A 27,621-nucleotide genomic window follows, 5' to 3' on the forward strand; every position below is an offset into this window, starting at 1 on the left:
CAAGAATGGACAGCCCGGTCTGGAAAGGAGATAAGGAAAGGTAGAGTGTTTTTGGAACTGAAAGTGATATAGACCAGAGCCCTGTAGAACAGAAGGGAATCATCAGTGGGTTGGTTCGTGACAGGAATTGTTTATTTACGGGCAGAAAATATAATGGAGTTGTTTTGAATCTTGTTTTGCCTGCGGTGGACAGCGGTGAGCTTATGTTTCAGATATTTCTGTTGTCTTTGTTTTGTTTTCTATACAGGCCATGGCTATAAGATTGGCAGCAGGGAGAATTAGGATAGTTTAGCTTTGCCTGCAGGAAGACGCACTCCTATTCATGCACATTGTGTGAACACACAAAAGATGGCACAACAAAGGATTGTATTAAGTTGAGTTTTTTTTTCTTTTGCCGCTTCTCATTCAGCCTACAGCCCATGTCCATAATGCTAAAAAGGTCTGTGCAAGACTGAGAACAAAGCAGTGCTGGCTCTCTTTAGTATGCATGAATAGAGAACTTCCTGTAGAACTTGGCCCTTTATCAAAGCTTTCTTTCCAACAAGTGAAACAGTCTCACAGAGTATTGCCTTAAAATTGTTAAACATACTTAATGCATTTGATTAATGAATATGTCAGGATAATGAAATGCTTTCAGGCTAAGGCCAATAATGTTGTACGAGAAAGGCATGTGCGGCGACAATGGCTGACATGGCTCATTTTAAAGTTCAGGCATTCAACAAGCATACTGAAATATTTTGGCCTCTTTCCGGTGTGCCTTTACTAAAGCCTCATGCTGCTTGTGAATATCTCGTGAAAAAGGGGGTCGCAAATGGAGGTCATAGTTCATGTCAGAGTTCACCTCAGAGATTCACTGGTCACTCTGTGTAGGGAGATGGCAAATTTAGACCACATGATGGAAATGTATTGGAACTCTTTTTGTAAAATTTGATTCTGTCACTTGTGTCCCTCTTCGTTCTGTCACACTATCTGCCACACTCACCACCAATGTCATTTTGTAGAATCTCAAGCCGATCATTTAACATTGTCACTAATAAGGGAATTCTGTACCTCCACCGAAAAGCTTTGCTCGGTAAATTAACAGTTTTCTCATTAGTGTGATTGCATTAGTTTACATTCCAGTCGTGCCCCAGTCTCAGAAAAGAAATCACATGCTGTTTTTGAGTAAAGGGAAGACTGATGCTTATCATGAATGCCTCTTTTCCATCAGGTCTTGTCTATTCCTCTAATGTGATAAAAGAAAGTTAGTCAAACGTTTGCTCAATATCTGGCTGTTTGTCCCAAGTAAATGATTCAATCAGAAGCTGAGAAATAACTTTAGGGGATTCACCCAACTATGCCACTCCAAAGACTTTTTCATGAAACTCTACTGCTCCCCCTAAGATATTGATCAAATTAACCTTGTGCTCTTCTTTAGAGCTCATACTAGGTTGTTTAAAATGAAGCCATGCATCTAATAGATAGATCTTGTGATCCATGGTAGAATTTAATATGCAGCACCTAGTGTCAGTGAGTCATCCAACACAGATTTACAGCATTCATTGCAGCACTGCAACAGTCTCTATAACAGTGTTTTGAATTACGATTTGTATATACTTTTTCTGTTAAGGTCTGAAATGTTAAAGGCTAGATACCCAAACCAGCTGAGGACTTCCAAATGCAGCTCAAGAAGCCACTGTGGAACCCCCACTTGTCTTTCTGTCAGCTTTGATGGACAAGGCCTGACCCTCTGTTGCTAGGTTTTCCCACACACTTGTAATTGTTGGAGGCAGTCAGCTGAGACCACCAGTCAACCATGGACTGCTGAGAGACAAAGAGCATGGGATGGAAAGAATACTGATGTGGAGAGAAGAGCTGACACTGATAGGCAGCATGCATACATTTAAACACTAGATTTGAATGCATTCCTGGGATTGGCTGGCGAGCAGTCAACGGTTAAATCCGGCCTTTCGTCCTGGTCCTCTGGGATATGCTCCAGGTTCCCTCGACACTGAACAGGTATAAAAAATGGATGGATGGAAATTCAGCATTGGGAAAACAGGTGCTTTAGTGTCTTGTCTTTTTTGTTACAGTGTTTTTTTTTCCACAAGCATTGTTTGAACAAAGAGTATAGTTTTTTTTTGGGGGGGGGGGGGGCAATTTATCAGTTCCGATTTTCATTTGTCAACTCCATATGAATGCCTTTTATAATTTTGAATTAGTCTTCTTGGGAATCTTCATAAAGTTCATTATCAGATGATAATTTATCAGAAATAGTTTGCTGGATGGCGTTGTTCCTGCGCCGCATTTTGCAAAGTGGGGCTCATTGGTTCCGCTCTGGGCCTGGTTTGGGAGGTCTTTTTGTTCAGAATGGAGATTTATTTTGAACTGAAATTTAAACAGATAGAGGCAATGTGCTGGCATCACATGAACGAACTGTGGACCGTGTTATACTGTATGTGTGATGTGTGGATTGGTGTGTGTGTATTCGGAAATAGACTTTATTGGTCATTACATGCTGCTTGCTGCTAGGCCTTGTTGAAAAAAGATCTATGACCCCAAATTTGCCCAAATCTGTGAACAAATAGATGGACTGGGCTGGCTTCAATCATCATTTCTGCAACTTGCTTCGTGAGCCAGCATTATTTTTCGTGCTGACCACTGTGCATGCCAGTCTAGCAATTGCCTCGTAATCGACTAGTATGCTACTATGATTTAGAGTTTAGTATTCTCTGCACTTGTCCATTGTGAGACAAAACGGTTATGAGTTGTTGAGTTCAGTCTGCATCTTCAGCGCATGGGATTTGCCACGCTCAAAACAAAGCTTTGAGTGTACCATTTTATTCAATGAATAATGTCTTCTGTGTGTACATAGCGGTTTCTTGTTCCACACAACAAGCCTGAAATCTGTTTATTTCTGTAAATTGTTGTGTTTCGCCCTTTTTTTTTTTCAGTTCACTGCATTTTCGCGCATCTTGGTTATAGGGCAGTACTTGTTGCTACTCAGTCTTATGTTGTGGGTGGTCTCAGTCCTTGGCTTGCTTTTGTCCAGAGAGAGGTGAGGTTCACACGAGACCCATAGTCAGTTTGCTCTCTAGAGCACATTTTGCACTCATGTATAAACCATAATCAGCCCAGCTTGAGAAAGATGTAACAGCAGGTTAGTTAGCCGCGTCTGTTCTGGCTGGCAGTGTTTCCCATCCTTTATTAAGCCATAGCACCCATTCTACATAAAAAAAAAATCTCACGACACACCACCAAATAAAAATACTGAACTAATGATGATCTACAATCTCATATCAATTAACTCACAAATTGACTTACTCGGTGTACTGTGAAATCTGGGCCTGTTAAATAGAACATATAGTTGAATTACTTGCAGAAAGCCAGGACTTATTCTGTTCAATGCATGGCAACAGGTGGATACACAGGTTTATTGTACCATCTGCCATCTAATTGAAGAGCATTTACTGTAATTGTTCTGCCTTTCACTATATGTTGCTAACATAGATCGACAAACATAGATATATGTGTAATAAATAATACTTTTTGGACATACAGTTTTAAGGAAACTGGCTAATTTCCAGACAGCGCGGTGAATGACTGGTTAGCACATGTGCCTCACGGTTCTGAGGACGTGGGTTCAAATCTGGCCTCACCTGTGTGGAGTTTGCATGTTCTCTCCGTGCCTGCATGGGTTTTCTCTGGGTAGTCCGGTTTCCTTTCCTAATGCAGCCCTATGGGGGGCACAAGCCAGGGAAAACTATAGGCCGGTCCCAAGCCCGGATAAATGCAGAGGGTTGCGTCAGGAAGGGCATTCGGCTTAAAACTTTGCCAAACAAATATGAGCGTTCATCCAAAGAATTCCATACCGGATCGGTCGTGGCCCGGGTTAACAACGTCCGCCACCGGCGCCGACAATCTACAGGGCGCCTGCGGAAATTCAGCTACTGTGGGTCGAAGTCGAAGAAGAAGAAGAGGTGGAAATTGGGTTCTTCGGCAAAAAGAGAAGAGGAAAGCACTGAACCTAGAACTGAATGTGGGGACTATGACAGGAAAATCTCGGGAGTTGGTTGACATGATGATTAGTAGAAAGGTTGATATATTGTGTGTCCAGGAGACCAGGTGGAAAAGCAGTAAGGCTAGAAGTTTAGGGGCAGGGTAGAAATTATTTGACCATGGTGTAGATGGGAAGAGAAATGGAGTCGGGGTTATTTTAAAAGAAGAGTTGGCTAAGAATGTCTTGGAGGTGAAAAGAGTATCCGATCGAGTGATGAGGCTGAAACTTGAAATTGAGGGTGTTATGTACAATGTGATTAGTGGCTATGGCCCACAGGTAGGATGTGACCTAGAGGTGAAAGAGAAATTCTGCAAGGAGCTAGACGAAGTAGTGCTGAGCATCCCAGACAGAGAGAGAGTCATGATTGGTGCAGATTTTAATGGACATGTTGGTGAGGGAAACAGGGGTGATGAAGAAGTGATGGGTAAGTACAGGATCCAGGAAAGGAACTTGGAGGGACAGATGGTGGTAGACTTTGCAAAAAGGATGCAAATGGCTGTAGTGAACACTTTTTTCCAGAAGAGGCACGAACATAGGCTGACCTACAAGAGCGGAGGTAGAAGCATGGATAGGCTCCAGCACTCCTGTGTCCCTTGTAAGGATAAGCGGCTCAGAAAATGGATGGATGGATGGATGTACGATGGCAGCAGAACAGCGGTGAGGTGTGCTGTAGGTGTGACAGACGAATTTAAGGTGGAGGTGGGACTGCATCAGGGATCAGCCCTGAGCCCCTTGCTGTTTGCAGTGGTGATGGATAGGCTGACAGATGAGGTTGCACTGGAAAGCAGAGGAATGAAGATTAGCCGAAGTAAGACGGAATATATGTGCATGAATGAGAGGGGTGGTGGGGGAAGAGTGAGGGTACAGGGAGAAGAGATAGCGAGGGTGGAGGACTTCAAATACTTGGGGTCAACCGTCCAGAGCAATGGTGAGTGTGGTCGGGAAGTGAAGAAACGGGTCCAACCAGGTTGGAACGGGTGGAGGAAGGTGTCAGGTGTGTTATGTGACAGAAGAGTCTCTGCTAGGATGAAGGGCAAAGTTTATAAAACAGTGGTGAGGCCAGCCATGATGTACGGATTAGAGACAGTGGCACTGAGGAAACAGAGCTGGAGATGGCGGAAATGAAGATGTTGAGGTTCGCTCTCGGAGTGACCAGGTTGGATAAAATTAGAAATGAGCTCATCAGAGGGACAGCCAAGGTTCAATGTTTTGGAGACAACGTTAGAGAGAGCAGACTTGGATGGTTTGGACACGTCCAGAGGAGAAATAGTGAGTATATTGGTAGAAGGATGATGAGGATGGAGTTACTAGGCAAGAGAGCTAGAGGAAGACCAAAGAGAAGTTGGATGGATGTCGTGAGGGAAGAGATGAGGGCAGTTGGTGTTCGAGAGGAGGATGCAGGAGATAGGCTTACATGGAAAAGGATGACGCGCTGTGGCGACCCCTAAAGGGACAAGCCGAAAGGAAAATAAGAAGTCCGGTTTCCTTTCCTCCCACATCCCAAAAAGAATGCATGGTAGGTTAATTGAAAACTCTAAATTGCCCGTAGGTATTAATGTCAGTGCGAATGGTTGTTTGTTTATATGTGCCCTGTGATTGGCTGGCGACCAGTTCAGGGTGTACGCCGCCTCTCACCCAGAGTCAGCTAAGATAGGCTCCAAGCATGCCTGCGACCTTAGTGAGGATAAGCGGTATGGAAAATGGATGGATGGATAATTTCCCTCTGCACTTCTGATGATCTCTGATGGCACACTCACTGCTTTAATGTATCTTCATGGAGCTTAATCAGCACTTTCCTCTGATTTGGTTAAATATGCATTTAAAGGATGCATCTTCAGGATATGTTTCCAGCATGTCTGCCTTTACTACTTTAGGAACTGAATTGTAAATCTTTGCAGAGTTGTAAAACCGTAAGCCAACATTTTATGCTGTAAAAGAGAAAACATAAGCTGGCAGACAGCGCCATAATTAATGTTTAGAGGCTGCCTCGTCAGACAGACAAAGAGGAGTGAAAGGACTGCTTTGAAAGGCCCGGGGTGATGTTCGAGTACATCAGGGGTCATTTGTGGTTTGTTTCACTGTCAATCACTCACAGTCTGATTCCCTTTGTGTTCTCTGAGCTCAATGCCCCACAGCAACCTGTGGCTGTCCTTCCTCTTTGTGTTACAGTGTGGGAACTTTGCTGTGCTGGTGGATCTCCACATCCTGCCCCTGGGCAGCCAAGAGGACGCCAGCTGGTTTACTACAAGACACATCGAGGTAGAGGCACAATGAAAAGGGTGTACGTGTGATTAAGTGTGTGAGTGACTATATAGCTTCTCTACTGCTTGGGGCCTTTAAAGGAAAACAGTAGAGTGGAATGTAAAATGACTTTGAGCCTTGTGCCTGTTCTTCTTTAGGGGGGGTGGACTTTATTGTTCCTCACCTAGCTTTTTTACAGACCTGCACACTGGCTGTCCACAAGTGTGGCAGTGGACAGCCACAAGTGCAATCATAAAATGCAGTCTTTTAGTAGTCCTACAGCATGTTTGTTGCTTAATCTAATGAAATGTCCTTGTTTTGTAGGAAGTTACGACTCTGATTCGTGATTCTGTGGAGCAAAGAGTTAAGCAGTACGCAGACTCCTTTCAAAAAGGAAGACAGCCAAAACACAAAAAGGAGCTAGCACCTGCTTCAGCTTTTATTGTAAAAGGTAATCATTTTATTATCCACATTGCAATAGTCAAATGCTTGTCATTGCATATTTTATTGCCTTCTCTGTCCATTATGGCAGCGGTCCACAACCTTTTTGCGCCATCGACTCGTTTCAGGTAGAGACATTTTGACAACTGCCATAGAAACCAATAAAAACACACCTTTACACTGAATGTAGTTGGTTTAATTAGTGGGGTCCTGTGCTTGTTTCTCCTCAACGAGCCTGTCCCATCGTGGTGTAATAGTTTTTTTTTCTTTCTTTCAAAAAACTCCAAACACTTGTTGTTAAGGAAAAATCTGCGACCCATCAGAATTAGTGACCCCAGGGGGCGATGTCGCACATGGCGACTTCGACTGACTTTGACAGCAGAAGAACGCTTCTGTTAACCTCATAAACAAGGTTTTGTCAGAATATTATATATATGTGTGTGTATGTGTATTCAATATAGGACTGTACCTAACGAATATGTGAATAATTGATGTAACTGTTGATTATTTTTTTCAATGAATTCCGATAAAAAACATTTTTACATTTCTATCCCTTTATTGAAAAACAGGACATTATTTCAAAGTGATAATGCTTAGTTAAATTTATTATGATTCAATTACTGATTTGGTCTGTAACATGTCAGAAAACAACCAAAAATGTTGATAATTGTTTTCCAAAGTGCAAGGTGTTTACAAATGTTTTATTTTGATTAAACACAAAGATAATAAGTCTCCTTCATTATACAATTAGTAGTTAATTAGTAGTAGTGCATACATACAAATCAGTCTCCTTTCAGCGAAATTCTCCATTTTGAACTCAAAATAGGCCATACACGTGAATCGTATAGATCCGCTGAGTTTTTCCAGTGTCGTCATAGGCTGTCTCGAATTCCTTGAACACTGGCAGCTAGATCCATTCCACACATCCACCATCCACACACAGATGTAATTTCTGAATATTACTCCGCGGCGGACTAATATGCGAGCGCATCGGCCTGAGGTTCCGCCTGTTGGAGTTGACGAGACCAGAAAAAACACTTCTGCCGCTTCTGCTGCTAATAAGTAACGGTACTTTTACAATGATCTAAATGTCGCTCGCTACTTTTATGTATCAATTATTGCTGATTCATCAACTTATTTTGTGAGCGAGACTACGACTTTGACTTCCGCATTGGACGCTGTTTGCGCCAATCCAATTTAAGTACTAGTGGCCTTTGTTTAGTTCACCAAGCAAACGACACAAGAAAGTCACATGACCTCACACGTCGTCTTCTATTGGGCTTCCCCGGGCATAGGTATGAACACTCGATAAGCCAGCACGGCTGATCGTCGTGCCTACGTGGCCACCATTTTGGGATGGTCATCATTACCATGCGCTACTCTTGTTTACATTTAGATGAACAAAAACAACATCTTTCATGTATTGTAGTATTTATCTGGCACTGTCTGCCCAAACGTGGATATTTCAGCTCACTTATAACTTTAGAAAACACCGTGCAGTAAATTGCAGATGTGTTGTGCACACATACACACATGCACCCGCACACACACAGCAACATAAGAAGTTGCACATTCACATTTTATTCTGTAATTTTTTTCATTTTATTTTTTCTATGTTCATGCTGTGGTCAAAAAAATCAGAAGTTACTCATTGGTAATATTACAAAATGGACAATCAAAACATTCTTAGAAAAGAAAACACAATAATTTCACTTGCATGTCAGAAAAAAAACATTATTTATTATTTCCGGCTTTATTATTTTTACACAATTTTAAGTTCAAAAAGTCTCTTAACAATTAATTGATTATCAAAAATCATTATCGCTTAATTTGATAATTGATTAATTTTTGATTAATCGACTAATTGTTGCACTTCTAATTACATATTCATCTGTGCTAGTTCCCAACCACCACACATATACCTGTATATTTGATCCACTACCTTCAGAGAATCCCACCCATTTCTCCCAGCTGCATGTTATACTGCAGGCGGGGTTTTCACAGGTAGCAGTTAAGGGCAGTTTAACTGAGCTCACTCAACAGACCAACCCCAATTGTGAGAGTGGGATTATAGAGCAGTCAGCCCATAAAGTTGCTCTGTGGCCACAGCACAGCCTCTCATGCTACTCTTCATGACTTGACCCTTTTTCTAGACATGACATTATACTCAACTAGACGTGCAACAATTAATCAATTAATTGACAACTAATCGATTAGCAAATTAATCAAAATCTATTTTAATAATCGATGAATTGTTTTAAAATCGTTGAAATCCTCTGATTTCAGCCACTCAACAGTAACTATTGTCAGATTTCTGTACTCCTCCATGAAAGCAGATGGCATATCTTTGTGTTCAATCAAAATAAGAAATGCGCAAACATCTGCTTTTTGTTTAGAAAACAATGATCAATATGTTTGCCTATTTTCTGACGGACGTTACGCACTAAACCAGGGACTGATTCATTGTGAATTTATGTTTCTGCATTGAGGTTTTTGTGCGTCTCAGAGGTGGGACGCAAATTAAATGAGATCTCATTTGATGTGCGTCCCGCCTCTGCGACGCACAAAAAGTAGCAGGGGCGCATGAAGCATATTCATTCTGCGTCCGTCGATGCAAGATTTAAGAGCCACCCTATTTACAGTATGTGTGTGTGTGTGTGTGTGTGTGTGTGTTTGTTTGTTGGTGAAAAGCTTTTGGAAACAGTGAGTCCCAGCCCAGGAACAATGAGTCCCTACAACTTATCATCACGGAGTACAGACACAGTAATCTTCCCCTATATGACGGTTTTTACTTCGTGGTCCCGTTACATTATGTTGCAGATTTTTAGTTGTACATTTGTACAGTATTTTTGTGTTATCCATTGCTCTTGCTCTCTCTGTCTCGATAAGTGATAGTATTAGTAGTAGTTGTTTTTTAATGCCACTGATATAATGATATTATAGCGCTTAATAATTGAACTACATCCTTTTGATGAACAATTAACTTTCAATTCTAAAGAACATTAAATATTGCATTGTAATGTAGAACAATAAATACAATATCTTAGATAAAACAATATAAATAAATCAGACTCTCTGTTTGCAAAAACTGCACTTAAACAAATTTTAAACATTTGGCACATAGGTATAGAGTCATTTACCCACTAAAGAGATCCAAAAATATCTTAAAGCCTGCCAAATTTGAATGAATAATAATAACGAAAAAAAAAACATATGTACTCAAAAGCATTTGGGCTTTGTTACTTTTAAATCGGATGTCATACATTTTAATATCATTCTTTTTTTAAGTCTTTATTTTTATTCATTGTATGAATGTTGTAGTGGTATGCACTTTATAATTTCGGCTGCCTGTATAATTGTATCTCTCAATAAGCTTTAACTGGTTAAATAAAGGATGAAATACAGACCCTTTCCAAAAAATTAGAATATCATGGAAAAGTTCATTTATTTCCATAATTCCATTCAAAAAGTTAAACTTTCATAGATTATAGATTCAGGGCCCACAATTTAAAACATTCAAGTATTTATTTGTTTATTTTTACCTAATTTGGGCTTCCAGCTAATAAAACTCACAAAATCAGGAATTAAAAAAATTAGAATACTGTGCAGAAATCACAATTTACTTCTCAGTTTTTGTGGAGAAAAAAAAGAAATTAGGGTCACATTAAATTAATCAAAATATGGTGCTTTCAAAATGATATGTTAATCTTCAGTACTTGGTTGGGAATCCCTTTGCTTTAATCACTGCCTCGATGCGCCGTGGCATTGAGGCAATCAGCCCGTGGCATTGCCTGGGAGTTATGGAAGCCCAGATTTCCTTGATGCTTGCTGTCATTTCTTCTTTGTTTTTGGGTCTGGTGCCCCTCATTTTCCACTTGATAATGCCCCATAAATTGTCCAAATCCCTGAACCAACCCAATAACTGAATCAGAATCAATTATGTTTGTATTTCTGCACTGTCAATTCGAAATAATGGCCTTTTTGTAATAAGGAATTGAAATTTTAAAATGTATTTTTATCTGAATCATTGATTCATCGAAAAATAAATCGACAGATTAATCGATTGTAGTTGATTTCGGAAGTTCCACTTTATGCCAATATACAGTACATCCATTAAATAGGCAATGTTACGATGATTAAAATGTACTTGCATGCATCTTTGGGTGTGCTCACCAGAACAATTGCAAGTCCAAGGGACAGTGCTAGTGAGTCTTCCCACTAGGCAAGGTGTGAACAGACTCACAGTGTAAGGTTACTGAAACTCATATTCCTCATGATAGACTGAAGAGAGACAGACATCTCTAATGATGAAGATCACAGGGAGAGGCCTTGAAAACAAACGGGCACAAAAACACACTCTTCATTGTGTGAACAAGGGGACTAATAGTGTGTCAGTACTGAAATATGCATGTAAAAATGATTAAGTGAGCGTAATGACATTGTTACCCTTTTTATTGTCCCTTGTGAGAGAGGTTGCTGAACAGTAAAGGTAGAGGCTGTGAGAAGTGAGCAGGCAGGCAGGAGTCATAAAAAGGGAGGACAGACTAGGTTTAGCCAACCTAACCCCAGAGTAGGTATTAAGTTTTTGGGTCGTCAATTCCGCAAACAGGTGAAATGCTAACCTACAAATCCGCTCACATAAGTCCTTCGAGGTTGTCTGTTGCAAGTGGAAGCCAGTTTCCTGCACAAATCTTTTTTTCCGCACAGAGCCTGATTATAGTAAATTTATTTGAGAGCACAACAGCTAGAATGACATACTCGATACTAGAAGACATGCACGTACATTGTTGTACATAGAAAAGGTGTCAAGTGGAATTACACTTTGCCAATAGTCCAACAGAGGTTGGTATTAAGGGGGGTTGTTGTTCTTGTAGTATTTGAGCTAATGCCAGCTATAAGGGGAGTGTAAAAACTTCAGCTGTTGGCACTTCAAATAAGCCATTAACAGCTTTTAACATTCCAAGGACCTCCAGTGCAAGAGTTTCTTAGTCATAGTATCTAGATAGATGACATACTAAAAGAAAACGAGCAGCAGAAAATCTCTTTCAAAGAACATTAAAACAAACAAAAAAACATTTTAATGCTTCTGACCACAGATTCCATTATATTTTCCGTGGAACTTTATTGGATGAAGCAATATTCTTCAAAAAGTAGGTCCTCCTTCTTTGATAATTGTGTTAAATAAGGTCAAAAACAGTGATCCCAATCACTGGTTAATATCTGGGAATGACAAAAGATTCATTTTATACTCATCTGAACAATATGCAACCCCCTTATATCCTCTCGTTTGGATGTTTTGTTTCTTGTATTTGACTCTGTCGGAGTATGCAGCTAAATTGTGTCTGATGAGAGCCTGTCCATGTATTCGGGGAACATTACCCCCTTTTCTTTTTTTATTATTTTTTTTTTACTCAGGGTACTTGACTCAGTGATTAGCTCATAGTGATGTGATTTATTTATGTTTTTAGAGAGAGGAACAGAGGGAACTTTTCCCACCAAACTATTTGGCTCTGTGCAAGCAGAATGAACATGCAAAACCTTTAGAAGGCTAGGAAAATGAGATCCTGGGAGAGGCCATCGATCTCCTTGGTGCACCATAGTGAACACAACAATTTTTAGTAATTACGTTTTTGGTCATTATTTTAGTTATTTTAAAGTAATTGCATATCAGTAATGAGGGGGGTCTCTGTGCCACAAGCATTACAATTCCGTTATCTTATATGATCTGTAAGGAAGAGAGGGATTTTTAACTGACGGCAGGAGTTTTAAAGCCATCCTCATGTAGATACGAGACTACCAAGTCCATTTACACATCTTAACAAACTTAGTCAGGTATTACAACTTACTAAGGCCCACTTAGATTTAGCAAATATCCAACTGCCAACCACATTACTAGATGTATTTTGTCTGCTGTACCAGTATATGATGATGTACCAAAGGTGGTCTTCCAACATAAGGCCTCTTTCTACATGTAACCTTGTGTTTGAGAACTGTCCTACCCGTGCTAGAGTAGGTGTGACAATGACTCTTGGTGGTACTTACAGTAGAGTTCATTTCAGCCCATGGCAGACCTGGGTACTTCTTCCTCTTCCTGCACAGGTGCCAGGGCTTAGAGGGGAGGGAACACCTGCCAATCTCTTTCCCCATGGTCACTACAGGCTAGAAAGGCATTTTCCCAGGCTCCCCAGATGAATGGTCACTAATAGCCGTGGGAGAGGGCTTTGCGACTGCTGCACAGTGTACCACTGACTTGTCTTGGCAGCCCTATGAAGGGGGCTTAAGGCAGCCTGACCATGGTCATTGTAGGAAAAGCACAAGTGTTGTTGGATTTCTTTACTCATGGAAAATGTGTTACAAATTACCATTTCGCACACACCCATGTGTTGTTATTCTATGTGAATTTAAAAAAAAAAAAAAAAAAAAGATGCCTCCCATTTCATGGCCAACAGATCCCTTCTATATCCCTTAAACAAACAGAGCAAACTGTTGAGTAACCCACATTGTGCATGTGCTGGAGGTCTGTTTTCTTGGGAATAAAGACTCAGCTCTTCCGACTGTGTTCTTCATTGTTTCTCCCTTAGCCACCACAACTCTTACTATTTACGTCAGTGGCTGCAATGTGAGGGACTTGTCTGTAAATAGAGAAGCATGCCAGTGGCAGATTTACCTGCCTTGCTCTGGGCGCATGGCAGCCTGGGATTAAGGCAAGGGTGAAACAGAGACCTGTGACAGGAACAAAGGAATTCCAAGGCCTAGGCTCAAAATGGATCTTGATCAGCGTAGGCGCTGCAGCGTGCGTTCCCTTCTTCCTGCTCACCCTCCTGTCTCTGGCCCCCGCTGGTCAACCCCCTCCTCCCACTGCTATGTGGTGTTGATGTTGCTCTTAAAAACTTGGCTCTATGTGCACTGTCTTTCTTAAAAGGACAGCCTGACTCCACTGTTGACCACTCCCAGTGAATATTCTGATGCACCATTCACTTTTTTGCCACTTGCGCTTTTTGGGCATTCCCTCTCCTCCTAGTCAGTGTCATATTTCCAAGTTCTCTCCTGTCCTTACTTTAAGTTTTCTCACTTTTCTTCTTAACCTCAGCCATGGGGTCAACTGCAGTTTCTTAGCACATAACCACAATCCCTGCCATAGCTGTCACACTACACTCTTTTCCCATATAATTAGAGCCTGAGCCATAGCACGAATCACATTCATGTGACTGTTCACCACAAACTACTGCACACACTCTTTTGAACTAACGTAAGTTAGAGAGAGATCACCACGGTGCTGCGGTAAATTTCAAAAACTAATTTCACTTAATTTGTCAGAAAATGATTATTTTTTTAAATTACAAATATATATATTTGTTCATCTATCTATGCCAGGGAGATATTGAATAGTGACAGACAAAATAATTGAATGCTCTTCCATTAGATGGCAGAAGGTACAATAAAACTGGAGTCACCTGTTGCCTGTGATACAACAGAATGTTATGGCTTCCTTCGTATAGATAAGATTTATGTTAAATTAAACACTCTCCAATTTCACACGGAGTAAGTCAATTTGCGAGTAAATTGAGACGAGATCATCATTATTTCAGTATGTATTCTGTACTTTTTGTGACATTTTTGTTTGGTAGTATGCCTTGAGCTATTTCAAGTGTGTAATGTGTGCCTTGGCTCATTGATGGTTGGGAAACACTGGACTAAATAATCATAGCCTTAGTCAGTTAGTCAGTTTCACAATGGACCCAGCAAGAAGAGACATCCTGATCCAACAACACCTAGATATGAGTTTTCAATTGCAAATTTGCAATACCGTGCATAATTTAAGCTCACTTAAACTCACAACTTCTTTGCACAAAATTAGTCCTCCGTCCCTTATCTTAGTAGTACAAACTTTCACAATATAAACTACTATTATCCATCCATCCATCCATCCATCATCTATCCATTTTCTACCGCTTATCCGAGGTCGGGTCGCGGGGGTAATAGCTTTAGGAGGGACGGCCAGACTTCCCTCTCCCCAGCCACTTCATCCAGCTCTTCCTGGCGGGGGGGGGGGGGGGGGGAATCCCGAGGTGTTCCCAGGCCAGCCGAGAGACATAGTCTCTCCAGCGTGTCCTGGGTCGTCCCCGGGGTCTCCTCCCGATGGGACGTGGCCGGAAGACCTCACCAGGGAGGCGTCCGGGAGGCATCCGAATCAGATGCCCCAGCCACCTCATCTGGCTCCTCTCGATGTGGAGGGGCAGCGGCTCTACTCTGAGATCCTGAATCTGAGATTCAGCTTGATGGCATCCCTCACCGTTAGTGTCCATCAACGGGTTCGGGGATTGCCGCCACGACATGCCTTACGGCCGCAGCGCCGGTCGGCAAAAGAGGCGCAAAACGTGGTCCACTCGGACTCAATGTCCCCCGCCTCCCCTGAGACCTGGGAGAAGTTCTGCCGGAGGTGGGTGTTGAAACTCCTTCTGACAGCAGATTCTGCCAGACGTTCCTAGCAGACCCTCACAATACGTTTGGGCCCGCCAGGTCGGACCGGCATGTTCCCCCACCATCGGAGCCAACTCACCACCAGGTAGTGACCAGTTGACAGCTCCGCCCTTCTCTTCACCCGAGTGTCCAAGACATGCGGCCGCAAGTCCGATGACACGACTACAAAGTCGATCATTGAATTGTGACCTAGGGTGTCCTGGTGCCAAGTGCACGTGTGGACACCCTTATGCATGAAAATGGTGTTTGTTATGGACAATCCGTGATGAGCACAGAAGTCCAATAACAGAACACCGCTCGGGTCCTGAACGGGGGGGAGGGGGGCCGTTCCTCCCAATCACGCCCTTCCAGGTCTCACTCTCATTGCCCACGTGAGCATTGAAGTCCCCCAGCAGAACAATGGAGTCCTCAGCGGGAGCGCTCTCCAGCACCCCTTCCAAGGACTCCAAAAAAAGTGGGCACTCTGAACTGCTGTTTGGTGCATAAGCACAAACAACAGTCAGGACCCGTTCCCCCACCCGAAGGCGGAGGGAGGCTACCCTCTCGTCCACCGGGGTGAACCCCGATGTACAGGCGCCGAGCCGGGGGGCAAGAAGTATACCCACACCTGCTTGGCGCCTCTGACTGTGGGCAACTCCAGAGTGGAAGAGAGTCCAACCCCTCTCGAGAGCACTGGTACCAGAGCCCAAGCCGTGTGTGGAGGCGAGCCCGACTATATCTAGACGGAACTTCTCGACCTCACACACCACCTTGGGCTCCTTCCCTGCCAGAGAGGTGACATTCCACGTCCCTGAAGCCAGCTTCTGTAGCCGGACGCGGGGATCGCCTCGACAAGGTCCCCGCATCCGGCCACCGCCCAGCTCACATTGCACCCGACCCCTATGGCCCCTCCCACAGGTGGTGAGCCCATGGGACCCACGTTACCCTTTCGGGCTGTGCCCGGCCAGGCCCCACGGGTGCAGGCCAGGCCACCAGGCGCTCGCCTTCGAGCCCCACCTCCAGGCCTGGCTCCAGAGGGGGGCCCGGTGACCAGCGTCCGGGCAAGGTAAAAAGTCTTCCTGAATTGTTTGTCATCATAGGGGTTTTTGGAGCTGTGCTTTGTCCGGTCCCTCACCTAGGACCTGTTTGCCATGGGTGACCCTGCCAGGGGCATAAAGCCCCAGACAACTTAGCTGCTCGGATAAGGTGACAGCTCAAGGAGGGGTAAACTACTATTATGTATCACAGAAACAGTTATATTTTTTTAAATTGTTTTACGCTGCAAAATACTCTCCACTACTTTGGTCACATGCTGCATTATGGGCTAGCCTGAGCCACCATGCTGGGGCGTATTTTGTAACTGTGTCAAAGGGGGTCATCCCAATGTTAAATTGAGCACTCGTGCAAATATTGATTCAGGTGGTCGGAGGATGATAAGGCAGAGTGCTCTGCTACAGCACAGTTGCACACAGAGGGTGATGTCCTTCCAGGAAAGCCCCCACTTCCTTGTGGGTAACTTCCTCATGTTCTCTCATCTTTCCCTCCATCGGTTCTCAGTCACTCTAAAGGCCTCTTTATACTCAACGCCCGCATTGCATCACGTGACCGCCGAATCGGCCCCTGTTGCCCATCTGGGTAGCTTGATGCGCACACGGCAAAATTTGTTGCTGCTCGTAGAATGCCGCGGAGATCATCTCTCATGATTGGTCCGTTTTAGTCACATGCTGTGATGATGTAATCAGCGTTCCTCCTGGTTCCACATAGCACCTACGCCGCCGCCTTCTCCATCGATTTTGCAGCATAATTAAACGTATCATCTGGTCATCTAGGTCCATTTGTTCTAGCAGCATCTGTTCCACGGTCGCCATTGTTGTTGCTTTGTTCCTTGTTACGGAAAGGAAAGGAAAAACGGCTACCGGAAATGGCCAAAAATGCAGAGGAAACTCCACCCTGTGGCGTCCTAGCCAATACCAGCCGTAGCGACACCCCCGAGTTGGAGGAGAACTGCAGCACACTTTCAAAACAGCCCGCGTGGGTTACGCTCGAGTAAAAATCCAAACTGAGTGCGGGATAGCCGCAGTGACGTCAGTGTGGTCGCCGTCCGTGCGAGTGTAAAGAAGCCTTAAGCTGCAACTCTCCAGCCATACTTGAGGACAGAGGTAGGGGGTCCACTTCAAAGCTGATATGTCAAAGAGCAGGATTCTTAGGTGCTGAAGTCTGACTGTCTTGCTGAGTCAACTCCTGTTCATAAAGGAGTCTACATGATTTTGTTTTCCCAACATGTCATAACATTTTCATGCATACTGGAAACATTCATTAAATGTAAATGTTTAACTTACTTTTCCATAGTCAAACTATCTAATACCTGCATTTATATGGTTATCTTCACCTATAAAAAGCTTACCCATTTGTTTTAGTTCCAATCCTTCTCAAGCATTAGGTCAAATATGTGTTATTTGCAGTACATGGTTGCTTCCCTGCAAGTGATCATTTCCCCTTCTATCCCTTGGCATTGCTGCTATGAATGTGCCAAGTTTCAGAACTTTCATCATGCACATTAGCTCTTCTACATAATCATTTTAAAAACCCTCATTTTAAAGCCCTCTCCCATGGCTATTAGTGATCATTCATCTGGGGAGCCTGTAGGCATTTACACGGCTAATAGAATGTGACTCAACCAGATTTTACTCAACAACCATGTAATGTTTAAACTAGGTTAGGGAAAATCATGTGGCCAGCACAAAGGCCATTAGAGCCAAGCACTATGACTACGCCAGTTTCTGCCTAGCACCCACGTTTCTGTTGCTATCATCTCAGCACTCATCGGCGTGTTGATCTCAAAATAATGTTTGGTCAGACACATTGATAGTGCAATTGTATCTTGCAGCGTTGCAAAATATTTATGCCATTGACTCCCCCCCCCCCCCCCCCCCCCCAAATTTGCCAACAGTGACTGGTGCAAGACAAGGACAAATTCTGCTATTTAAAGGGTGCTTTATGTAGATCATAAGACATGCCTACATAGGTGTCTCGAAAAGGATTCACTCAATCTGATTGTGCTGCACACAGCTCAAACCAGCAGATAAACGGGCAACTTCAAAAACCCACACCTTGTGTTCAGATTATCCCACAGAATGAGTTGTAACTGCAACAGGATCTTGCAGGAATGAGGGTGGTGACATACAGAGTATGCTGTGACTGCGTTAAAATGTATCCGGATATGACTGAAGCAAATGAAGTTTGATCCTGTTCCTTGCTTTTGACCGAGGACGAGTGCCTCTGTGTTATGTCCATTTTATTTTATTGCCCTCATCAGTCTGTTTGGCTTTTGGTTTGTTGACTTTTCTTTCCTCTCATTGTTTTTCAAGGAAGTGGTGAAAGCTGCATGGATCTGTGCTTGTTTGTCTGTATGTGTGCCTCAAGTACAGTCTTTAAGCCTTGGCACCAGTGGACTTTCTGTATTTGTCCTGTGGTATATTACACCATGGCAGGAGTCTTTCCATAGGAGTGGTTACATTATCTACCACATTACTAAAAACATGGCGTGATGGCTTACTTACAGTTTGATTAACCCAGCATAATATTGTTGTGTACAGGGTTTAAAAACAATTAAACAACTGTCATTTTTTAATCAAAGTACAAATGAAACAAAGGCTATGCTCTGCATTTTTGCATTCTTCACCACTGTGGGCTACCGTTGCCACAGAATGGGACCTAACATTGTCAAGAGGCGGAACCAGGAAAGTGTTTGTGGGAGGGAAACATGAATGTAAGCTTTGCATGAGAGAACCCAGGCAGAGGGCCAAGGGCAATTCTGTGATGTGCAAAGCGTTATGAAGTTGGAGGAACAGCTGATGTCTCGGGCCATGCTTTTTCCCTGGTTCCCAACTCTGTGTCCAGACATCCCCGTCAAACTTGTCCTGGGAATTGGCAAACTCAACCCACCAGGGAATGCAATGAAAATAGTTGTAGAAGTAAACATAAAACTAATGGATTAAATTAAAGCTTCGGAAAAACATACAAAGACAGGAATGTGCAAGGAAACTTGCTTCCCGACCATTCCAGTTGCCTTTATGGGCAGGGAAAACTACACAGAAGTATAAATCTGCATTGTAGTTGAATAGACATTCAGAATGGTCAATAGTAGACTTTACACCGATTTTATCGGCCTGATCGGTATGGCCCGATAATTAGCATTTTATTTCAGCTTGAAATGATGAACTAAACGTTTGTTGTTAAATGCCATTAATGTAACAGATGTGTTGTTAAGACTGCAGATGCAGGTAACATGGAAGTTGTATTTTTTCAATTTAAAATGATAAAATACTGATTATAGAAGTTCAGGTGTGAAAAACAATCCTGTCAAAACCCGTAAAACCTTGAATGATGGATGTTATAGTAAGTCAGCATATGTGTACTAATTGCATTAATAAATACGACGATTCAACCACTCATTTGTTGCTTTACAGTCTGTGTTTAAAACTACAGGTAAAATGTTAATTACTGATTGAGTTTTATTTTCATAGAAAACTACGAAATTTCAATTCGTAACATAATACAACTTTTTGATCATACTGTATCGTCGTAACCCCGTTTTGAGAACATCTGTTACGCTTAGGTTAAGGCTAACTAGACTATTTATACGTACTGTATTAACCTACTCATTTTGAAACATGATATTGATGTTGATGTTAAAAATCTAGTTAATGGCATAAGTAGCCTTAGCAGGTTTTTGAAGTAGCTTGGAAATATATTGGCTGTAATGTATGCATGTGGGGGATGGGTTGGAGACCTTGGAATTTCGGAAGCTTATGTATGAAAGTCTCATGACTTCACTTTCATCCTAAGGGAGGGAGGGACGCACACACGCAGGCACACACGCACTCGTTGAACATCACAGCCTTAGTGGTGTACAGCCTCGTTCCAAAAAACCTAAGTCCAGACCAAACTCAATGGATCCCTTACCCTGAGTCAAGTGTGTGACTAGACCTTGTCTTGTTTGTCCGTTTATTGACCACCCAGGTGGCGTGGAAAAAAGGACGCTTCACACAGACGTATAATTAATCTTTCTGTCAGAAGTGAAGCCTGGAGGTCTCCAGAGAATTTAAGTCACTATATTTATGAATGTAAGAACACAGAGTACAAGGATGAAAAGAATATCGTACTGGAGTAAAGTGAGCAGAATAATTGCTTCAGGATTAATGTATATGACATTGTGTAGATATATACATTGAAAGTAACAAAAGAATGTCAGCAGTGCTATAGGTTAAAGACTGCGCATGCATAGAAACGCCTTTGAGGCCGGTCGTGTAGAAAAATTAAGATGATTTTGCTATTTGCTATGCTTTACAAGAACATGGAATACAAGTATAAAAAGTTACTCAGTCATCACGCCTGTAAACAATCTGTTGACACATTGGTTTAGCCATTTGACCACAGGTGAGTTTCAAACGAATTGATAGAATGTAAACATTATCACAACATTTCGAGATACATATGCTATAGATTAGGCAGCAAGTGGGGTATTTTTCAAATTGAAGAATATAGTCTTCACCAGTTTTATATGAAGAGCACCATCACAACATGTTGATGTTAATGTTTTTCTTGGTTGTTGTTGTTTTTTAACACTTTTAGCAAAGCAAAACCTTGATACTAACACAATCATACTGCGAGAAATAAAGAGGCTATGTTGTGTGCATACATTACCTTGGCAATATTTCGATGATAATATCCCACTGGAGTAATTCATTGGTCTGAAGAAACTGTTACTAAAATCAAAATATGACTCTAGAAAAAAGTACAGAAATACTTGCTTTTAAAAAGTAATCAGTCTATTACAGTATAATGTATCATGGAACAGTAATCTGTTTATTTTAAATAATGTAAGATTGTAGTGTAGTAAAGTGGTTTAAATGCAGCAATAGTCATGTATATGCAGTAAATTGTGTAGGAAATATGCATAAACTGTCAAAAAGCCCCAACCCTAGTTAGTTGATGAACATGAAAAATGATTAAATATTGTAATATAGCTAACATCACTTCCGATTTCCGGTTTAGATTCCCGGCAACAACACAATGTCCGGTCCACGCCCGGTAACAAACAATCACGGCACTTACGATACACTTCCGGCAACAGATAACGGCTCATTCGCGGCACCATGTGGTGACGTCACGGCTGGTACACTTCCGGCAACAGACGATGATGTCACTTCTGGTCATCCATCATTTTGGCAGAAGCTGAATCGTATACTTTTTTTTACATTACATGTGAGATCATGTAATTATTTTATTTAGCCACTGCTGTGAAAATTAATCTAAATATTCCATTCTGTTATGTCATTGTAGCCCCCACCTTGAAAGGCCACCCTTTTTGAGGGCACAATAATATTACTTACATAATATGTTATTATTTAATTTGGAGGGATAATGAATGGGTGGGACGGTGGCCGACTGGTTATACTCCAAATTGCCCGTAGGTGTGAATGTGGATGCGTATGGTTGGTTGTTTATATGTCCCCTGCGACTGGCTGACGACCAGTTCAGGGTGAACCCTGCCTCTTGCCTGGAGTTAGCTGGGATAGGCTCCAGCACACACGCAACCCTAGTGAGGATAAGTGGTATGAAAAATGAATGAATGAATGAATGAGCGGCACGGTGGTCGACTGGTTTAGCACATCTGTCTCATAGTTCTGAGAACTCGGGTTCAAATCCAGCCGCTCCGGTGTGGAGTTTGCATGTTCTCAACTTGCCTGCGTGGGTTTTCTCCCACATCGCAAAAACATGCATGGTATTGAAGACTCTAAATTGCCCATAGGTGTGAATTTGAGTGCTTTGTCACTGTCATCATTTACCACAAACACACAAGTATTACATACAATTATTCCCCCTGTCATATCTTCAAAGATGGTTTGGGAATTTCATCTTAATTGAGCAAAGACATATTATTCTGTCTCTGGGGGCTAATATTCTATGATCATAACTCTTGACAGAACTTTCCAATTCGAGTTTAGCTCTAGGCCTAAGTTGCACCCAAAACTTTTAAATGATCAGAAACATTCCAGTAGGGGTAACTTGACGTGTTCTAGACTGTTACTTGGGGAAAACAAAAGCATACTGATTGCAGTTATCTAATGGTATACAGAAATTATAAAATCAACTTGTTCTTTCATGAATTCTCATCCTCCTCAATTAGAGTATTAGGAGTTTAGTGTTCGTGTTTTACTTATCCTTTTGAATCAGGGATTGTTTCATTCTATCAGTGCAATTGATAAGATTATTATAACAGTTATTATCAGTAGAGGTAACCCTTAAAGTAGTGACATTTTTCAGTTCTATACTCTCAATCACATTTGAATGAAAATACTGTATGTGTAAGGTTGTCACTTCAATATGAAATTTGGGGAGGAAACAAGATGTATAGGATCGGTCAATAAGAAAACGTGCACAATCTAAGTGTCAATGTTGATTAATCCGTGACATTGTTAAATGGCTACTCTGAGTTCTGCCACATACTCATGAATAAAAAGAAAAGAAAAAAAGTTGCCATTTATCACCAGACAGTGGACTTAACTGTACACCAGTTTTGTGGCCCACTATTATCCAAAGAATCACAGGACGGCTCTCTTTCTAACCAGAAAATAGATTAGTAACAATTGAAATAATCCATCCATCGCTTTTCAACGCTGCTTATTCTGGTTAGGGTCGCGGGGTGCTGGAGCCTATCCCAGCTGACTTCGGGCGAAAGGCGGACTACAACCCGAACTGGTCGGCAGCCAGTCGCAGGGCACATATAGGCACGGACAACCATTCGCGGCACATTACTCGTTTTGATGATCGTTAGACGCCAAAATGGGAATCACAATTAAATTTCGATGAATCGCCCAACCCTAGCATACGAACAGAACCAGGGACAAAGAAGCTTAACTCACTTAACTTACTCAGGTACTTTGGCTTTTCCATGAGATGAGCTGGCTTACTTAGCTATCCAGAACTGGTGACTAGTTTACAAAGAACGACTGTATAGCGTGTTAGCTGAACCCTTGCTTTTAGTCAACAAATTCCAACCAGATTAGTCAACAGGCCACTGTTTCTACCCAGCGCATCTTGCATACCTTGAGGAACATTCCATGAGAAATAGAGCTGAGGCCCTGGAAAAGGTTTATAATCCCACTCCTACCAATTAGGTCAGTTTATATGACAACAAAATGTTTCAGTAATTATTAGAGAATGTTCTGGGCAGGGGATGGATATTGCTGGGGTGTAATAATACTGGGAAAGCACCATCTATGAATAATCTGGAAGTAGGAGTTGTGAAGCTCACCACATGCATTGATTTTGAATCATCTTTATGTTGTCTAATGCACCTTTGCCTGACCAAGAAAATCATGTCTACGCTAACAGAAGCAGTTGTATTCCTGGGGGAAAAAAATCTATGACAGCACACATGCAGGGCATCCAACCTAGAAATAAAGTTCTCAAGTGGAAGGGTTGGCATGGGAACATATTTTAATGTAATATGATATGAATAGGGGCACGGTGGACGACTGGTTAGAGTGTCTGCCTCACAGTTCTGAGGACCGGGGTTCAAATCCCGGCACCGCCTGTGTGGAGTCTGCATGTTCTCCTCGTGCCTGCGTGGGTTTTCTCCGGGCACTCCGGTTTCCTCCTACATCCCAAAAACATGCATGTTAGGTTAATTGAAGACTCAAAATTGCCGGAAGGTGTGAATGTGAGTGCAAATGCTTGTTTGTTTATGTATGCCCTGCGATTGGCTGGCAACCAGTTCAGGGTGTACCCCGCCTCCAGCCCGAAGATAGCTGGGATAGGCTCCAGCACTCCCGCGACCTTTGTGATGATAAAGCGGCTCAGAAAATGGATGGATGGATGATATGAATACAACTTTTAGTTCGGTGTTGAGTAGTGCTGCACAATTATGGCCAAAATAATTGATTATTTGGATCAATATTGTAATCACGATTATTCCTCATGTTTGGGAAAAATCTTTATTTCTATTGAACTACTTTTTAAAAAACAATATGTAACAGTTTTCAGTGCAAAATGAATGAACTAGCTGAGACGGCCAACTTCAAAAGCTTCATATAGTACTAGATTAGACATCAATTCCATTTTAGGCTTTTACTTTGAAGTTGGCCCGGAATGCGGTGCCGGTGCTTAACCATAAACGTTGGCCCCCTGGTGGCTGGCTGACCAGGTTGCGGGCACTGCTGCAAATTAAGCACTTTTCGTATGCAGCAGTGCCCGCATTTTTAAATGTAAAAATTTGCCGATGATCAGGCTTATTTAATCGTATTCCAAAATCTGTTCTGTGTGCTGAGTTTCACTGGGTGAAGCAATCATCCACTCATTCATGTTCTGTAGTGCTTATGCTGTTCAGTCTGTTAGTCATCCACAAATAATATAACGTAAGTGACTCAAATTTTCCATACTTATTTCTATTTTATGAAATCATCTGTGTTGTGTTAACTTGATCCTTTGTGTTCAGTGCGATTGGTTTTTTTGTTGTTTTCCTTTTAGGGAAACATTTCAACCTAGTCGCCAATTTTCTGAAGCGCCACATCAACCTTCGATGTGTCGTCAAGCAGCACCATGGTGGTACGTGACCTATATGTTTTCAAATCAATTTCCACTGAATCAGAAATGGACCTTTCAATGACTAATGTGCAGTGCAATTTCCCAGAGAAAGACCAAGTCATTTGGGCTCTACATGTTGATGTTTCTCCCCCTCACTTATTTTTATGTCCTGTCTCTACCTGCTCTGGGTGATGTTGGGAACCAGCAGACATTAAGTGGTTCCCGCGAGAGGCCACTGTGAGTCAGAGCGAGAGAAATTATCTGAGTGCAGTGAAAATGTAGCTTCATGGCCCATGTAGTGTCTGTGATCCTTAGCCACCTTTTCATGGGACCGACACAGCTCTCTCTTCCTGTCAGTAAAGTTAATATCTGATCCCTCGGGGAGGGGATGTAAAGACAGTACTGACCTGCTGCAGACTGAGATGATGGCTTTCTCAGCAGGTCTGTTACCCATCAAATTGGTCAGTCTTCTGGGGTCATAAGTTTTCTAATTGGGCCCACAATGATGTACTGTACATTGTTGTCAGGTTATTTACATTTTTTGTCTGACATTATACAGGTCTGTTTAGCCAGTTATTCTCATTATATACCAGAAGACAAGTAATGTTATAATGTCATGTAAATATTTGTACATAAGCATAATTTTGACACCTTTTAAACTCCATGTCACTTGCATAAAACAACCAGCATTTACTGCAGATGAATGTTATTCTCAAGTAACTCCATCCAAAATGAATAGACATTAAAATTATTTTAAACTAAAACAATAAATCTAATGTAGTTGTCGCAATACAGTTTAGTTTTAAATGATGGAAAGTATCACTCTCGAAAGCTAATATTTCATGCTCATAAAACTTTGCAGCTATAGCCATACACTGTCATTTTCTATTTATTCTGAGGGAAAGTAACCAGTATTGGTTTGTCCCTACCACCACAATTCCTTCTGTCTGACATTGAATCATGATTAAAGCTGGGACCACAGTATTTACTATTGTGATTTCTGTTACTACTTTCCTTGCCTGCAGAGTTGCGTGTGTTTCCTGAGCGCTACGTTGTGTGTATAAGCCGTCCAGAGGATGCCGCAGTGCAATATACAAAACCAAGCTCAACCACAGTGAGTGTTGTTTATACTATATTTTCTCTTTCAGGCGCCTGGCAGAAGATACTACAAAAAACTCGAGTTGCCAAGCAGTGCTGTCATTTTATATATCGTGGTCTATCTAGACAGGAGGTAAAATTGACAGATAATTGGAGTCAGACGTTTGAAAAAAGTCCCTCCTGCCAATCACCTGTGCCTGTCTTTTTTTTTTTTTTTTTTTAATTCAAAACCTCAACATTACTGCGCAGAAAAAGAGGATGACACTAATTGAAAACAGTTCTGCCTAGGAGTGACTCTGGGTACATGAAGATTGAGGAATTTGCACTCTGCTTAGAAAGTGGTGGCAAGAAGCAGCAAGGCTGTGGGTGTGTTATAAATGAAAAAGAGGAAATATCATTTCACAGTGTTTTTACTTTATTTTACAATCATATAGGCACTCACCCCAAGACACACATGCATACACAAGGGAACACAGTAAGCAAAATATCATATCTACGCAGCAACCAAGCTCCATATTTTGATCCTCAGCAGATCTCACACACATGATAATGTTCTCCAAGTCAAGAAGAGGAAAATAAAATCAAAGAAAAAACAATAATGGGTGCGGAAATAATTTGAAATTGGCCTGGGCAAAAATTATTGGACCCATGTGTTAATATTCTTTTGTACAGCCTGCTGAGGCAGTCATTGTAATCAGATGATTTCAGTCAGTTGAGACATCTGCACCGGTTGATAGGTATTTTGCCTCATACATGCATTTTCAGTGCCCTCCGCAGTTGGAGATTTTAATCAGATTTAGAGCTCATCATATTCTTAGTACTCTTAGATGTTTTGGGCCTTTATCCTGTTAGACACGAGCGGACAAATAACCTGCAGCTGAAATCAATCTTGGCCGCACATTTAGCTTCAGAATACCTTGAGATTTGTACTGATTCAAGAGATTCATGATCTGTAAAAGAAAGAAAAACTTACAATGAACACTAAAATAACTTAAAACTGCTGAGACAAAATGCTGGTTGACATACCACAAAACATCTGGGAGAATGTTGTTTTGACAGATCACATCAGCTCTATGTTTACAGATGCAAAAAGGAAGCATATAAAGAAGGAACATTTATTTTTATTACTTTTGACAGTTTCAAGTTATTTCAGTGACCATTGAGGGTTTTTCTTTTTTAACGCAAGGGTACCAACAATTTATCCTACATGTGTACATGCATAAGACATTTCATAATATACACGGTAATAGCAAACTGTCCGTTCACCCCATGAATGTCATAATCCATAGCAGGATACAGGATACATGGGACCTATAAAAGTCATCTGTGTTTTGAATATACAATACATACTGTAGTCTGTTTTAAAAGAAGAATTTGGCAAATTAAATTGGCTGAAGTGAGATATCATGTGGTTTGGTTGCAGTATTTTCCTGTCGGAGTGCATGCAGCATGGTTGCACTCTTGCCAACATCATAAGCCCCTCAAGTTCTTTCTTGTCCATTCATATTACGGATAGCAATCCTTTGGCCAGTGCTCATTTGATCTCAAACTCCCCAGTGTATTCTGAGAATTACTGGTGTAGCTTCTCACCTTGGCACTCACATCAAGGACAGACATCTCTCCCATTACATTCCATGACCAACAGCCTGCTGCTTTCTGTGAGCTTTTTTTCTGTTGTTTCCCTTTGAAATGTCTCTGCACTCTCTGCAGTTTGGCCTTCAATGAAAGCGGCGATTGTAATATTTTTAGTG

At 41.8% G+C, this 27,621-nt stretch overlaps 1 protein-coding gene across 2 annotated transcripts in view; it reads left to right on the plus strand.

Moving 5' to 3' along the window:
* The window catches only part of slx4ip (SLX4 interacting protein), a 45,733-nt gene that overhangs the window by 4,780 nt on the left and 13,332 nt on the right, over positions 1-27,621 (plus strand). For both annotated transcript variants that reach the window (XM_061789611.1, XM_061789610.1), the window contains exons 3-6: positions 6,209-6,298; positions 6,605-6,731; positions 24,716-24,793; positions 25,798-25,886. In XM_061789611.1, coding sequence (XP_061645595.1) covers positions 6,209-6,298; positions 6,605-6,731; positions 24,716-24,793; positions 25,798-25,886 — 384 coding nt within the window. The remainder of the gene's footprint in view (positions 1-6,208; positions 6,299-6,604; positions 6,732-24,715; positions 24,794-25,797; positions 25,887-27,621) is intronic.

This window comes from Phyllopteryx taeniolatus, chromosome 11, assembly GCF_024500385.1.
Source record: "Phyllopteryx taeniolatus isolate TA_2022b chromosome 11, UOR_Ptae_1.2, whole genome shotgun sequence".
Taxonomy (NCBI): Eukaryota; Metazoa; Chordata; class Actinopteri; order Syngnathiformes; family Syngnathidae; genus Phyllopteryx; species Phyllopteryx taeniolatus.